This window comes from Lathamus discolor, chromosome 6, assembly GCF_037157495.1.
Source record: "Lathamus discolor isolate bLatDis1 chromosome 6, bLatDis1.hap1, whole genome shotgun sequence".
Lineage (NCBI taxonomy): Eukaryota > Metazoa > Chordata > Aves > Psittaciformes > Psittacidae > Lathamus > Lathamus discolor.
In genome coordinates, this window is record NC_088889.1 from 18,991,039 (window position 1) to 19,007,349 (window position 16,311).

The 16,311-nt window shown below is 45.0% G+C and overlaps 1 protein-coding gene across 2 annotated transcripts in view; it reads right to left on the minus strand.

Annotated features, from left to right (window-relative positions):
• RTN1 (reticulon 1) overlaps window positions 1-16,311 on the minus strand; it is a 124,845-nt gene that overhangs the window by 15,131 nt on the left and 93,403 nt on the right. The window contains exon 1 of one of the 2 annotated variants that reach the window (XM_065685523.1): window positions 2,104-2,311. The exons of the other annotated variant lie outside the window; for it this stretch is intronic. Coding sequence (XP_065541595.1) covers window positions 2,104-2,164 — 61 coding nt within the window. The 5' untranslated portion in view covers window positions 2,165-2,311. Of the gene's footprint in view, window positions 1-2,103; window positions 2,312-16,311 lie in introns of those variants that run through there. 2 annotated transcript variants of the gene reach the window in all.

Genomic DNA, 16,311 nt, shown 5'->3' on the forward strand with positions numbered 1-16,311 from the left:
CTGCAGGTTTGCCAGAAACTGATATTCTGGGTTGAGACAGAGACTACATGAATAACAGATACTGAAAGAAAAAAATGAACCAAGTCTTTAGCCTTCATTCTTCTGAATTTTAAATTTCTTCTTTTTTATCTGGGACTGATCAAAGAATTTTGCCAACAGAAATAATACTCTATGACTATTTCATGTTTGCTGCAGGATCATTTTTGAATCATAAAGCACCACCCAGGAGAAAGAAAAAGATATGCAAATGATGGGGAAGTGAGGCAAGTGATTTATTTTAGCTGCGTTGTCTTTTTCAGGTCTGGTTTTTTTTCCAAATCAGCATGGGGCATATTGTGTCATTTAATTTTCAGGAAAACTACCTCAGTTTCAAAAAGGAAAGTACAGAAGTAGAGAAAGCCCACTATTATTATTAACAATTATTGATTAAATAAATAGCAGTATGCTCTTTGTTATTCCCCTCCTTTTAATTTATGATTTTTTTCTGATGAAGAGGGAAAATATTCAGTTTGCCTCTAAATACAGGTGGTTCAGCAATCTGACTCAGCAAATTAATGCTTTTATAAGGATCAGCAAAATATTGAGCCTTTTTGGAAACAAACCAAACAAAAACCCCAAACCCCACCTAACAAGGAAGTTTATCTGCAAAGCTCAGACGAAAAGACCCTGAAGTCTGGTTGAGGCTCTCCCATATAAGCTTAATGAATCATGCAATCCTATAGATATCCTATAGATAGAAACTTTATTGAAGTATGGAAAGCCCGAGCTGCTGGAGGCTGGCATTTAACAAGTGCATGTTTACTTCCCAGCTACGCATCCTCCTTAAAAAAACCTCAGACTATAAACGCAATTAGGTGCTGAATTAAGATTGGAAAAATACCACCTCCCCCGAGACAAGTGTCTGTCTGAAAGATCTCCCCCTGCCCTGCCCTGCCCTCCGCTCCTCAAAAAACAACACTTTTTGGAAGGTTTTCTGGCTTCTGTTACATTAAGCTGTGCTTACAAAATTATGCCTGCGAGCATCTTGGACCCTCTAATGAGATGATGCTGTAGAATAATCTCTCTCCCAGGGACCCTGTTGAAAGCACCAACATTATGTACTGACTATTCAGCATAAACACGCACCTTAAAATTAAAAAAATACACTCAAACAAAGCCTGCACAAAGCAGACAGCCGCCTGCCTGGCAGGATCAGCTGCTAGCTTTTCTCCCTCTAATCTGCCCACTGAGCAGCGTCACAGAGACTGTCTTTTATCAAAACAAAGGCTGGATGCTGGCTGGGAAGTGTGAAGCCGACTAAAAATGGCTGAAAAGCTGTCCAAGGCACCCGGGAAGGTAGCCAGCCCCACCCAGCACAGACACTGACCTGCTCAAAATGAGCTGAAAATAAGCCCGAAAGGGAGATGCTATTGTTCCCCTCAGCTACTCAGCAGCAAGACAACATCATCACAGTATTTTGCCCTGAATGGCTCCGCAGAGTGCTTGAAAACATAACGAAAGGATTAATTATTTCTTTGTAAGCAATCCTACAGCAAAGTACGAAGCGGGTGGCAGTGCCACGGCTGCCTCGGTACTATCGCACTTCTTGCCGAAGCTGCGTTTTCTTTGTGTCGACGCTAGGCTAAGCCCTCGCTATGGGTGTGTCCACAGGCAGGATGCACCCAGGCGCCCAACGCAACCGGCTTGAACCCTCACGAGCCCGAGCCTGCACAAATTCACCGTCACCCAGCTTTCCTAAAGCCCGAAAGGTATGAAATCATGCCAGAGGCAGCCCGATGGAGAGAATCGGGGATGAGAAATGAAACTGCTAAGGGCAAGGGAGGATGCTTTGGGAATGAGCTGTAAGGTGGGAAGGATGGTCCTGTATCCTGGATGCTTTCAGGGTGAGACAGCTGGAGACGGGAGAAATACATTCAACGAACAGAATTAAGGGCTTTTTTATCTTTCTTTCTTAAATTACCCCCAAAGAAAAGCTTCACAGGGAGGGAGAGAAAACAGCATGCAAAGGCCCGCAGGTGAACAATGCAAAAATGGATGGATCCTGCCTTTGCCTCCTCTGACATGCAGTCTTTCTAGCATGCAACACTAGAACAGATATAATACCCTGACATTTCCAGTTGCTCCAAAGACAGTCCATCTTGGTAGAATCAGCACTGGCTTGCATCTCGGAGAGCTGAGGAATTGCTGGTCCTTTCGTCGGAGGCACTGCGTTACCAGTCAGGCATTCCCGAGCATGGGTGGGTTAGCGGGTATCGCTCCCGTCTCCCCGCTCGGCTCCGGACTGATGCTGTAAGCAGCACAGGCGGAGGGGGGAGGGCATATTGTACGCGCTGCGGTCTCCACTGCAGCAAATCAGCAGTGTGATGTGGTTGCCCTAGGGAGCAGGCTCCTTTGAAAAGGGGATGCAGTCCCCTTTCAAATCAAAAGCTTGTGCTTGGCAGCTTAGCCTCCTAATCCATGGAAATGGTTAAGGCAACCTGACGGCAAAGAAATAAAAACAAATTGGGTGTGGGTGGAAGGGTGCGGGGGGGTTGGGGGTGGGGGTGCTGAGCAGCGGTTCCTATGTGGCTGTATGGTTGTGACTATTCTTGTTCCAGAAATTTCTTGAGAGTGATGAATCTGGTGGTTTCTTGTTGGTTTTTTTTTGTGAGGGCCAAATTTCACCCAGCCCCTCTAGGTTTCAGTGCCCCCTTCTCATCTGCCCATCTCAGTGATGTCAGGGAGCAGGCAGAAGAAAACTAAGGTCAGAATCTGACCTAAACACAGGAACCCCCATTTTGCTATTTTTGGACAAAACTATTCCAGAAATAGAAGAAAAGAGCAGAGTACCCACACCACCAGGATCACCCCTCTCCCCTGCAGATGTGAGTACCTTCAGGCATAGGGTGACTCACATAGCCTCCCAGCCCCTCATGCCAAGCCCTGCTACACCAGGATGCCAAGGTTAGGATGCACAGTGTATGGGCGCTGCCTCCTGTTGATGCTCAAAATGCTGCATAAACCAGGACTGTAGATGTAAGAGTGCAGGTAAACAGGACAATTTGGGAAAAAAGCATGTGCTCTCTGTAGTAACTGTGAGACTCCTAACAGCTGAATTGTAACACCAACCTAAATACTCTTACCCAAATAAGACACTGCCTCTGCCTCAGTTTCCCCATCAATAACCTACTATAAGTAAACTTGTAGAGACACCATAATGAAGCAACAGCCATACGTGGCCAATACTGGGAAAGAAAATTTGTTACATCCACCCAGCCTGTTTGTCTTTTCAGATCTGGGGGTCGTTATTAATCACATAGAAACTCCCCCAAAAGTCACTGCATTTCACTGAGATACAGCATATCAGACTTGGTCCAATCATTGTTGGCAGAATTATCCCAGTTGGGAATACAGCTTTGAGGCTGTATTTAATCTTTATGAAATCTGCTACTTTATGAAACTATTTTACTTTAGCCATGTGATACTGAATTTAGGTTTTTTATATGGAAATGGATACCAGCACAGACACAGTGGGTCACGTACACTTCATCATGGAGAACAGAGTTTGAACCTTTCTGCTCTTTTAGCTTCAAAACTAGTCTTTAATGCCTGAATTAGCAGAGATCTCCAACTGGCAGTAGTAGGTCACTTACCCTTCCCTCAGGTAACTCATCTCATAGAAGAAAGCCAAAATTTAAGGAGAGATTCACTGCAGTGTGGTCTTAACCTTTACCTAGGAAACTCTGCTGGGATTACAGGGGCCAACAGCCATTGTTCATAGAATTATAGAATCACAGAATCATATAATAGTTAGGGTTCATGTTTTAAAACCATCTTTGAAATCCCCCAACAGACTTGCTTAGGCCTGAATACAGCAGCTTTGGTCCCGTAACAGGGAAATAATTAACTGATTGGTGCAGAACTAGCTTCAACTGTCATTGCATACAGTAAGATTAAATAATCTACAATGTTACAAGTCCGGATTTTGTACTCTTCCTGGCTTTGTTAAAAAAAGGAAGAAATGGGTTGGTAAAGGGTGATTTTTCAGCATGGACTGATTGGTTTAGACCCTTTGCAAGTGCAGAAAATACCCCTACTTATATATTTTGCCCTGAACACTGTTTGCAGCTTGGTGATGCGGTTCCCAGCTCCAATCCATAATACATGGTATTTACAGTGCATATAAAACAGAGCCATCATTCACATGAAATTCCTAAATCCTGGAGCCTCTAAAAAAAAAAAGCTGAAGAGACCTCAAACTTAGTGCATCAGTGAAACTCGTCCCTATTTATCACCACCAGCAATGCGTCAGTGAGAAGACCCAGAATCTCTGCTTAGTCTCCCTGTAACCAACATTTCGAAGTCAGGTATAAAAGACAAATTTCTTTGGACAGATGAGTGGTCCGTGTACATTTAACATCCCAGTGTTGTATGAAACAGTGATGATGTCTCTTTTCCTTCATTGCTGGCTGGGATTTGTCTTGCCCCTGGTCTCCAACTCCTTCCTCAGGCTGCCAAAATAAATCATACCATCAGTTTTCCTGCTTTAATTCTTACTTCCCTTTGGAAAAGTGTCTCTTCAGACCTGGTCCATGTAAGTATTCCCGGGCTACTTCCAGAGCTATTTTAATTCACGGGAAAGAAGGTCTTCCAGTGTGTACTCATTTATCCCAAGGGCCAAGTTAGGTGAGGAACAGAGGCAGTGCCTGCCATTAACACTGTACATGTGTCTACACAGATGTGCCAAAAAGTTTAACAAATCCCAATCAGCACTGGGTGTATCCACGACTAAAATGGCAATTAGTAAAATATGCATTTCTACAACGAGAATTTAAATTACGCATTCAGTAAGTAGTGAGCCAGAATTAGGACTAACTGGTTGGCCATCAACAGACGGAGGGTGAAAACTGGGCAAGAACTGCTTCTTTGTAAACAGAACTAAACCAGGACCTCAACTAAACATTGACTGAGCAGACTGGAAAGTACAAAAAACAAACATAGCACTGCCTGGATCTTGAAAGGGTGACAGTGCACAGGTCAGAGATCTTGGCATCAACCACTGCATACTGAAATTTTGGAGGAGACTTTTTCTGCGATCATGAATAGAAGTAAGATTAAAAGCAGTAAGTGGAATTTATTTCCTTTCAGAGCACTGTCCATGGGAAGCCTCTTGCTGCAGGATGTTACTGAAATGATTAGAGATCTTAAGATGTCTTACTGAGGTCACCTAAAGCTCAGTGTGTATGGCACAGCCACAAGTCGAGTGGGCTCATCAGAATTTGACTGTTAAGTAGCTCTGCTGGAGATAAAGACCTGTGTGTGTAGGATGTGTGGGGTAAGGGCTCAGCCAAATAAAGCTACCTGTTTGCTTTCAGCCCATCCTAACCTCCCTTTGAGGAAAACCTCTGACCACATTAATACAAGTAAGGTGTTGCTGTCTGCCTCATTCCTTTCCATGTTATTGCAGCCCTACATCAGGACTAGCTCTCCAACCCTACCTTGCTTTGAAAAGTTGGAGGAAAGTCCTCCCACTTCCACAGTGACCCAGCCTGCCTGTGCACTGCTGATGAGCTCTGATGAGGTCAGAGTTAGCAACATTTAAGGCTTTTTAGGTAAATGTATTTGAATTGACATGACATAACAGTCCATAAGAGCTCAGAAGTACTCACTGTTCTACCAGGCTATGTCTCACACATGTCCCTAAACTTCAGGGTTGTCCCTTAACAATCCTGCTAGAGTGCAGGGTGGAAATCAGCATTGGTTTCAAAGAATATTTAATGTTAACGAATTCAGAGATAGAGCTGAAACCATCACAAGTTCTGTTTTAAGTGAAGTGACTTTGAAAACACTTTGGACTGATTATGTTTTTCAGAACAGCTCTCTGCATCACTCCGCGTCAATGCATTGTGGGACACATTGAGGGCAGCGCCAGATCTGCAACATGGTGCTATAAGATCCTGACATTTATCACTTTAGAACAATAGCATTAAGGGAGATCATTGGGGGTTTTTTCTAAGTTAATTTGTTCTTAGCATTAGCAACAAAAATAGGGGGGATGCTATTTTAAAAGTTGCATTAATATGTCCCAAAGCTCTAAAGAGCAATCGGGAATTTTTGCCTGAGTACTCCACACCAAGGGCAGCCAGCAATTACATTTTTGTAAGGAGGCTGTCAATAGCAGAGGGATGGGCCAGATCCTGGCTCTGTTCTCATTCTTTCTACTGTTTTGCATCTGTTCTTGCACATCTTCTGGGCTGCAGAATTGCTCAGAGGCAGATCGGGTGAAAAGGTCATGAGCTGGGAGATGGAATGGCTATTTCAGGTCCATGGCTATTCACAACATAGGGGGTACACAGACAGCTCTGTCCTTGCTGTCTTTTGCCCAGGTCTTTGGTATTTTCTCTCAGGAAATGCAACACAGTGATAAATATTTATTTATTTATTTTTTCCTCAGGTCTTTGGACCACAGAAGGAATCAATAAACTGGTAAAAAAAGACAATAAGGTCTTAAACCGGTGCTGAAAAAGTCTGGAGCTGAATACTCGTAACAAAAGAAGCCCCGTGTCCCATCACATCACATAGTGTTCCAGCTTTCCTGCAATTTCTTTTAGAAGCCATTAAATGCCTGAGTTTATGAGGGATTTTTTAAATCATCAACCAAAATATTTGGGTTGTTCACAAGGACAAGAAGTGTATTTAGAGATGTGTTGCTAAGCTTCTGCTCTGCTGCCTCTGTTTCACTTTCTTCTCAGCAGTGCTCTTTATGCCCATTTTTGCTCAGTTTCTGAGGTTATTATAAGGTCTTCAGCAACAACCATGTGACGTGAGTCAAATGAGTGGGTGAAAGCATCAGGTGAGACACTTTGTACTTGCTTCCCGCCCTGGGAATGAGGTGGCCTTTCTTTGAATCCTAGTAAATGAGCCATGTGGGGGATAGTCCTCAGGTTTGGTGCTATTGGTAAGAAACAGTTTTCCATTTTGGTTTTTGAACCACTGATGTGCAGTCCCCTGGCAAACCTGGCACATATCCTCTTCACCAGCCATCCCAGAGGTAGCTGGCACTTCTGCAGTGCCGTTTCAGCTCACTGACTACTGCAGACAACAGCACATCTAACACATGAGAATCAGCTTTGATTTATTCCTGGTTCCTCAGCAGTGGATCATTTCTCTTGGTCCTTTAATGTCATTTTTTGAACAATGAATATCATAGAAATGAAGGCTCTACTCCTGCAGTTAATCAAGAAAAGTCTTTTGATTCTTTCTAGTGGGACTACTCTTTTCAATTGCTAGGAACCTTAAAATTGGGTGTTTCTCTCCTCTGGGGGAGGTAGTTGGTACATCTTCCTTCCTCTGTTGACATTTGATCAGTGAAGCTGCTGAGACCCTTAAATTCTGTCTGACCTACTGCATTCCCCCATTGCAGATGGCTCTTCTGGCACTTGCAGCCTACCCCCATTTTTAAGCCTGCCACTTTTATGGCTGTGATGCTAAATTTTTCTCTCTTACAGCATTGCTGGTGCTGCAGCTGGCATTATTAATTCCATTTCATTAACCAATCTTCCTAATGGACTGGAAGACAAAAGAGAAGATAGTCTTGAGACAACAGTGTGGCTGGGCCTCAGGAGATCTAAGTTTAGTCCTCCTGCCTGCCACAGCCTTCCTATGTGACCTTGGGAATCATCTTGCTTAGCTCTCTGGGTCTGCTTGGTCTATTTAAATTTGGGGCATCATCTGCTTTTTAAGCTTTATTTCTGCAGCAGCCAGCCCAAGAATCTGCTGCTCTAGCAAAGGAGCCTCACCATTTCCACAATACAACTTGCAGGCTGCTGTTACTGGCTCTCATTCTTGGACCAGAGCAGAGCAAGCAAGATTGTAAAGATGAATTGGAATTGCATTGCTCTTGGAAATGGTGAAATCCTGCCTGGTGCTCTGCAAGGATGCTGGGGAAGAGAGGAGCCCCCTCTTTGGCAAGCAAGCCCAGAAGAAATGAAGAAGACACACTTTTATTAGATTCTCAAAGCAAGGTCTGGCAGCCAGTGCCTGAGCTGGGGAAACGAGGCCTGGACTTTGCTTCATGGGTGTGCCACAAGCCAACAGGGACCCCATCCCTGCCTGGGCAAGGTCCTGTGCTGGGAGCAGAGGAGGGGGCCCTGGAGCAGCCCATCTCACAGCACTGCAGGCGCCCTGCAGGACAGGCACAGCCCCTCTGAGCTGCTCTGCTGGGAGGAAGAGGCAATAGGAGGCAGAAATAAGAGCCTGAGCAGGGTCCACACCAGTGCAAGCCCACAAGCACACTGCATAGGGTGCACAGAGTGAGCCATGCAGGCAGCCCTGCTGCGAGCCCAGGCAAAGTGCCACACCAAGGCAGCTCTGCTGCACAGCAACACTAGACAGATGCTACCTGGCCAAGTCCTGCCCTGTGCTCCTCCATACATCCAGGTTTAGGGCTGAAGCAGGTCTGGTGCAGCACCCAGGAAAGATGTGCCCTCACAAATGCCTGAAGCCTTGCTTACAGTTTACAGCAGCCACCCCTCACTCCAGCCCTATTGGGTTCAGGCCCAAGTTTTGAATCTCCAGGTGCTGATTCAGGGGCTAGGATGTTCTGTCGAAAATGCAACGATAAATTGTGCAAATGTGCCTGGAAATTAAACCAACAGCCTGCAGGCAGAGGCTCAGAAGACTGAGGTTTCATTTGCAGCAGTGCCACAGGCCCTTAATTCAGGTTGAGATTCTCAGAAGCAGCCAGGGGTGTTAACAAATAAGCTGTGTTTTGTAGCATTTCTGCTGGCACCTATGCTTCTTTACCCACCATTCCTCCTGCTGACTCAAGGTAGGTGGGTGAGAGAAGGTGCAGAATGACTTACCACACACCAAGCCACTTCCCCAGCCATTGTTCCTTCCCAAAAAGCCATTTTCTCTGGGGAAGGGAGTCAGTGAGCAGGGCCTGAGCTGCTCACCCCTCTGCATGGTGCTGGAGAGCTGCTTTGTATATCTCAGCATGGATATCTTTGCATCCTCTGCCACTGTCCCCACCCCACTGCACAGGGAGTCTGCGAGGATAATGCATTAGTGGTGGAGGTATGTGTGGATGCTGCGGCCATGCACACACTGGCTTATCTGACACAGAATTGTCATGGCAACCCCAGCTTTCCCCAGAGAACAGCAACAGATCACTAATACACCGCTGGATGCAATAGCCACAACCACTGCTCTATGGATGCGAGACATCTGGGTACCAAAACACTTTCTGCACAGGGAGGGGTGGTGCTTGCAGAGCCACAGCTCTAGATCATACTTCATCTGGGAAGTTGGCTGCTAATATGGAAAAAGCTTGGCCGAGGAAGGCAGAATAGGCAGGAGCAGGTTAAAAAGCAGGTGCTCCTGTCCTGGGCAAATGTAACCCCACAGAGCTGGCAAAGCTGATGGAGGAGGCAGAGTGTGGCTGCTTCTTGCAGCAATGTTAACAGTGCTGCATGGCATGAAGGGCTTATGCACAAGGAGTGTTGTGTTAGTGCTGTCCAAGGGGAAGAAAAAAGCCAACAACAAAGTGAACAAAAGGAGAAGTGAACGACATAAATACTAGTGTGTATGAGAGGAATGTCAGTGCAAGGCTGTGGGAAGGGGAAAGCAAAGAAAGAGTATGAGCTGGGCTCTGATAAGAGCCAATATGAGTGCTGGCTAGAGAAACACTTTGGACAGTGAAGCAGCACTCTGATTTTTAAATGTTATTATGGGCCTCTAGGGTAATTAGAAGAATAAGATCAGGAAATGATGTGCCAGAAGTGTTGCCTGAAAAGTGGTCAGAGTTGTATTTGCCGGGGAAATGAGCAGGAAGAATGGCTTTGTGGGGCATTTTAGGACATCAGTTGGAAGAAGTGCTACACAGAAACACAGTGATGGTTTGAGTACTGGAGGGGGTGGCCCTGACCTGGCACATCACCTCACATGGGGCAGTGGGAAGAGAAAAGGATGGATCATATGTATATATCTCATGGAAGATACCATAAGCAAGGTAAAGAAAGCTTCCAGCAGCAAATCAGCAAAACATGCAGTGAAAATCCACACCCTGGAGCCAGCTCATTAGGAACTTCACATCAGTCATCCCTAAAACTAGGTATCTTATGTGTAGAGATGCAAAATGATGAAAAAGACAAGAAAAAAATGCAGAACCCAGATAAACCCACCAAATTTGTGGAAATGGGTTTCTCTCTGAAAAAATAGATTCCATCTCTGAGTATTAGAGCATCATGTATACTCACTCCCCCTCTCTGCACACAATGAGAAGGTCCTAATTTGGATGCTGACGCTGAATATCAGAGAAAAGACAATTTCATTTCCCATTCTCAAGCCAAAGGATTAAGGATAGATTAGCAAAACTATTTCACATTTACAAACCAAACTAAAAAGCCTAAGGAATTCAGATTTCCCTGACGGTATCATTAAACACCATAAGCCACATTTTCCTGATTGCTTGTGCAAAGGAATGATAGCCCTCTACTCTGGGATGAGCATGAATTTATAATAGGAGGTATAGAGTGAATATATATGCAAAATGGAGTTATTTTGCCATCTTTATCATTTAGCAGCATGAAAGTTCACTGGACAAAATGGAACAAGGAGAAAAATTTTCCTTCTATCACAGTATATTTAACCACTGCTTCAGTAAATGGATAGCATATGGATATGGCAGAAGTAGCAGTGATTTCAGAGCAAAAGTGTAGATTTGCAGATACAGAAATAGCTGTTACCCCAGAGCACTGTGCATGAACAATGTGAGATGGGAGGATAGCATACTAAGTTTTGTGCGTGAATAGTGAATTCCCTTGCAACAGGTTTGGCTTTTTCAGAAACTGGGGAATTCCAAAGATAATAGTAAAATGGATTTGGGTGAGCATTGCAGAAGGTCTGCTGGGACTTCTGAACTGCTTTCCATAAGTGTTTCACTCCTTGCAAAGATTTAAGTACATGTCGCTTTGCTGAAATTCCCCGAGACAAGTGCCACACAATACACCTTTATATAACATCGAATACCTCATTCTTAATAAAAACATACAGGGACCAAAAGCAGGATATCTCTGTGTGCCTTCTAAAATGTTATCATATGCCAGATACTTAAAGTTGATTTATTTCAAACAAATCAGAGATAAAACAGAATGGCATGACATTAATTTTAAATTATCATAAATTCCAGAAAACCACAGTCTTTATATACGCAAAAAAACCCCAAAGCCAAACTCCATGTTTCATTTTGGATGAACCTCATCTTTCACAGGTATGGTAGATGTGCTCTTGCTGAATGCCAGGCAGATACCTGAATCCTGCTGGTCCCCAGCACCTACAGGTCAGGGCTTTGGAAGCCTCTGTCTGCTTGAAGCTGAGAGACATCAGCCGTCTAGATGAGGATGTTATGCTGGTTTTGGCTGGCATAGAGTTAATTTTCTTCATAGTAGCTAGTATGGGGCTATGGTTTGGATCTGTGCTGAAAACAGTGTTGATAACCAGGGATGTTTTTGTTACTGCTGAGCAGTGCTTACACAGAGTCAAGGTCTTTCCTAGCTTTTACACCACCCCACCAGTGAGTAGGCTGGGGGTGCACCAGATGTTAGGAAGGGACACAGACAGGACCACTGACCCCAACTGTGTAGTACTGGGGACCAGAAGAGAAGGGATTGATACTTCATTTTTGAAGTAGCAGCTCTTACCTTTTCCAAAATACTTTGTTTTTAACTGTACTTTATTTTAAACCTCCCCTGCCCACCCCCCCCCCCCCCCGCCATGTTGCCTGACATTTGAAATGATCAAAGCTTCCTGTGAACCACAGCTTCTAAGTTTCAGATAAATATAGCTGCTCTGCTCTGCATTTGTTTGTTTTCCTCAGGTTGCAATCCTGCAGTCAAGACCTACTTATTTTGGAGCAGGGAGAGCTGCTGCTTGTTACCACGTGCTTCAGCAACCAGGGAGGAGCACAGTCCTGCTTGTGCAGGATGCAGCTCCGCACCACTCGAACGCAGGGTCCAATCCTGCCCTGGCAACTCAGAGCAAATTAACCAGCAGCCGCTGTGCTGGCTTCAGAGACCAGAGCAACCCTGGAGTGGGCAGAAAGCAAAGGGAGGCATGATGCATGGAGACAGGCTGCTTACAGGGGTGCACGGAGGGGATGATGGAAGTGGGCATGGCTGAGCGTTGTGACATGTCCAGCCTACACTGGCATACATGGGGCCAACCCTGAGCCCTTCGAGATATAGTGAAACTCTGTGGGCTCCAGGGTACAGATGAAACCTCATGCAAAGGCAGGAAGGTCCTGACCCCACCTCTCCCTTGGCCACCCACGTGTACCCAATCAGCCCAGTACAATTTATTTTGGCCTTCCCATTAGCTGAGAAATAAATGTGGCAATTACTTTGCACATCTGAAGTGTCAGAACCCTTCAGCACATTTCCCTGAAGCTAAATAATTAATGAGGGGCTCTGATTAGTCTGAATCTTGTGGAGTCATCAGACAGTGCTGAGTGACATTTATTTTTACCTGTTGACGCCTGAGATGGGGCTTTGTTAAGAGGCTAAGGATGGAGGGGCTTCCCAGCCACCAAACTGGAAGGCTTCCTGCAGCCAAAAGGGCTTGGCTTGTTTATTTTAGAAAAGTTTCTGCCCTGCTTTGTGCTTAGGCTGCCACAGACAGAAGCAGCTATCAAAATCTGAATGCTCTGCATGGAGGTGATGGGCAATAAAATACACTTCCATGCAAGAAAGATATCCTGCGTGAGTAGCACCCAGCAACTCAGTTCACCTCAGTGTCTCATTAGAGGCACCACATCTGAGGCTTTTTTCCCCTCTCACCAACAAATAGGGGTCAAGTAGAAGGTACCATGTGTGCAACTGCCCTGCAAACCAGATCACCACAGCAGGACCTGGCTCCCACAGCAGGATCAGACCCTATGAAGTCATGCCTGAGGCAGTGGGTTTCCAGCTCAGCCTCCAGCAGCAGAGTGAGCTGATGTCCACATGGGGTGAGAGCCCCTCAGCAAGAGACTGCTGCATGAGGGAGGCAGGAAGAGCTGGTGGCTGTCGCTTAAGGTCCATTTTCTCCTACAGGTTCTTTCTTTCTGAATCAATTCCCCGTAACATGCAAGCCACCCAAAAAGCTGTACTGAGCCCTGCTTATGCCATGCAGGTTTGTGTGAGCCTCTGCCTTTCCCCCAGGTCTTTCTCATTTTGCCTCTAAACTGCAGATCTGTTTTTCACTATGACCCAGGGAGGAGAGAGTCTGCCCAGCAGACACATGCAGCTACTACATGAGCAAACCGGGTATCTTTGAGGTCCAGAAGCGCAGAAGAGGGTATGATCTTCAAATCTCCATGGAGGAGCTGAAGATAAAAGGGATTACACTGAACCTGAACTCTCCTCACCCCAAATGCCACAGACATAACGACACCAACTGCAAAACCCACTGTTCCTGCCCTGCTTCACGCATTTCACCTCTGAGCAGCAAAGGGGCATACTCACAGGAGGATGCTTTCAACTCCCACAACAACACCAGTCATGCACCTCAAAAAGTTGCCTCTCCCTGAAGGCATTTCCTCCTCACCCAGAGTTCTGTACAAACAGGAGGTAAAGCACTCCTTGCAGAGAAATGCAAAGAAAGGTCTATGCCTGGTTTCGCCTCATCCAACATGTGTTTCCATGGAAGCAGAGGAGGGAGCGGGCAGCCTGCGGCTGCAAATCTCAGCTATCTCACTGCCTGTTCCCATGTCTGAAGAGACAAATGGATCATTAAAAATACAACTGAAATTTAAAAAATCCCCTTTGATAGTAGATAGCTGATGCTTAGTGCTGCTATGCTGCTTTTAGGGACTGGGGCTCAAGCACATCACAGCTGAAGGAAACCAAACAGGCTCATTCTCAGAGGAAAGAGAGTATGCACTGAATAAAATGATTTTTGTTCTTTGTTGATCACATTGGTGTAGTGATTGTGTAAGCACAGAGAACGACAGCACAACACACAAAGGGAGTTATATAAATGGATTAAAAAGATGTTTTCAGCATGGTTTGGAGAAGTGTATTGCAAAGATGGTTTAGGGAGTACAGACGGTTTAGGAAAATGGAAGGTTTGATCCAATCTAAAATGTTGATCCAATCTGGGTTCTGATCTCAGGGCTGAGTCTCCTGAATTCAGTCTCTGTCAGTCAATTGCTGTTGTCAACAGGTCCTCTGAGCAGAAACTTATTTCAAAATATAAACCACAAAGTTTTCCTGGCCCTAAACTAGCATCTTGAGGCATCATCACATTCAAACAACGTGCAGTTCCTAGAGGCTTGCAAGCACGTTGCAGATACATCTTCTTGCTGCTGTGCCAGGCACGTTTCACTGGGAGTAATTACCATATATCCTCAGGTAGGAGCTGCCTCTTACCCAAACTGTTGCACTCAGCCTCTTCAAAGTAGCTGCTGCACACAACTGCTCTTGAGTGACTGAGCTGGATCTAGCCGGTCGCCTTGCGCCAGCTCCCAGCAAGGTAATAAGGCTGATACACGTGCAGCCATTACATGAGCAAATGCAAAATGTCCTTCCTGCATTTATCCCTCTCAGAAAAATACAGAGCTGTTTTACAGCAGCCTGCCTTCTCCCAAAAGGCAGCAGAATTTCTTACCAGGAGGTTATTTTCTGTCTTTCTTAACTATCAGGCAAGAAATATTAACACACTTACAAAACCTGCCAATTAGAAAACACAGTTCCAGACTCCAGAGAGTCAAAAATCCTGAGTTCTTAGCGTGTGTGAGATTTCCTCCCCACAGCTCTGTGTAGTGGATTTGGAGCTGTTCTCTACAGCTGCCTGAATGCTGAATTTTTGAATCCTGTGATCAATACTGTATTGAATACCAGTGCCTGGGATCTAATGACAGCTCTGTGTGCATCTATTACTTAAATTTAGTTGATAGCTTTCAGGGGGAGAATAGCAAAAACTGAAAGATGGGTCAAAACAATTTGAGTTCGTTAAATACCACATCCAAACATGAAATATGTGAGACAAAAATAAATCTATTGGGGAAAATGAAGAGATTTAGCTTGGACCAAGACTGACCCTATATCCAGAGCCTGCAAAGGTCCCAGTCAACTCTATACCAACAAATCCCAATGAGCAAATGGCAATGTGACCATAGGTATCACTCTTGCCTATTCTAGCCTCTGAAACCCATTGCTGAAAGGGGGGTTCAAGCCAGCAAATCCAGACAGGGGAGGGCCCTGCAAACACCTTTATGTACAGGCTGGAGGCAAAGTCAGCAATGGTGCCAAGGACCAGTATCCTGGTAGGACCTGCAAGGAGTAGGGAAGCACTAGTTTGGTTTTCATCTCTGGTTAGTGCTTGGTTTCTTTCTCCAGCCCACCAACAGGAATTGCCTGATGGTGCTGATTGGTACCATGGACCAATAATCCAGCATTTCTTCTTCTTTTTTTTTTTTTTTTTAAAAAAAAGGACATCAAATAATAATAGTCATTTGTGTCTTGTTTCTACTTCTGTTATTGATGAGTGAGCCATTGAGCATCTACCAGGAACAATGAAGGTAAAATGCCCTTGTGACCCATTCCCAGCCTGAAACCATGAGGACAAGGCCCTGCAAGTTCTACAAACATGTAACTCAGCAAGAACAGTGCACCTAAATCCTTGGACCAAGTAGGAATGAACTGGAAGATGAGTGGAAAACTAGTACAGATGAGTCTGGAGGATATCAGAAAAGCATTTGCCTCTAGACGGTGTGGGATATTGATCTGCAGAGTCACATAGCAGCACATGCTGGACAGGAAGCATCCAAAATGCATTAGAAATTAGCTGAGGGAAAGGAAGCAAGCTGACAATAAAATTAAGCAGTGAGAGGAGGAAGGAGGCTAGCAGTGCAGGTAGCACTGGAGGTATGGGTGTTTACCTTGTGCTGTATATCAGTGACCTTGAGAGTGATGCCATTATCTAATAATGCCAAATTGTAGGAGGCACAGAGCAAATTAATTACAAATAGGAGATTAGGCTTATGGTCTGATAAGCAGCTCATGGAGTTCAATGAAGAGAAGTTTTAATGAGATTAAGTGACAAAGCCATCACTTAAAAGGAAGCATTAAACAGACTACAGACAAGGAGAAAGAACTGGGGGCGAAAGCAGAGAACTATTAAAACCATCTGTGTTATTAAAAGAAGAGTAAATAAGGCCTGTGCCTCTCTGGGAGAAATGGATAGTAAGGCACGCTGGCACTGCCAGTGGGAATTCTTCCCTTGAATGCATTGTACACAGCATCTGAGTCAGGCTTTGGGGGATATTGATAGAGCACAGCAAGGAAAACCCAG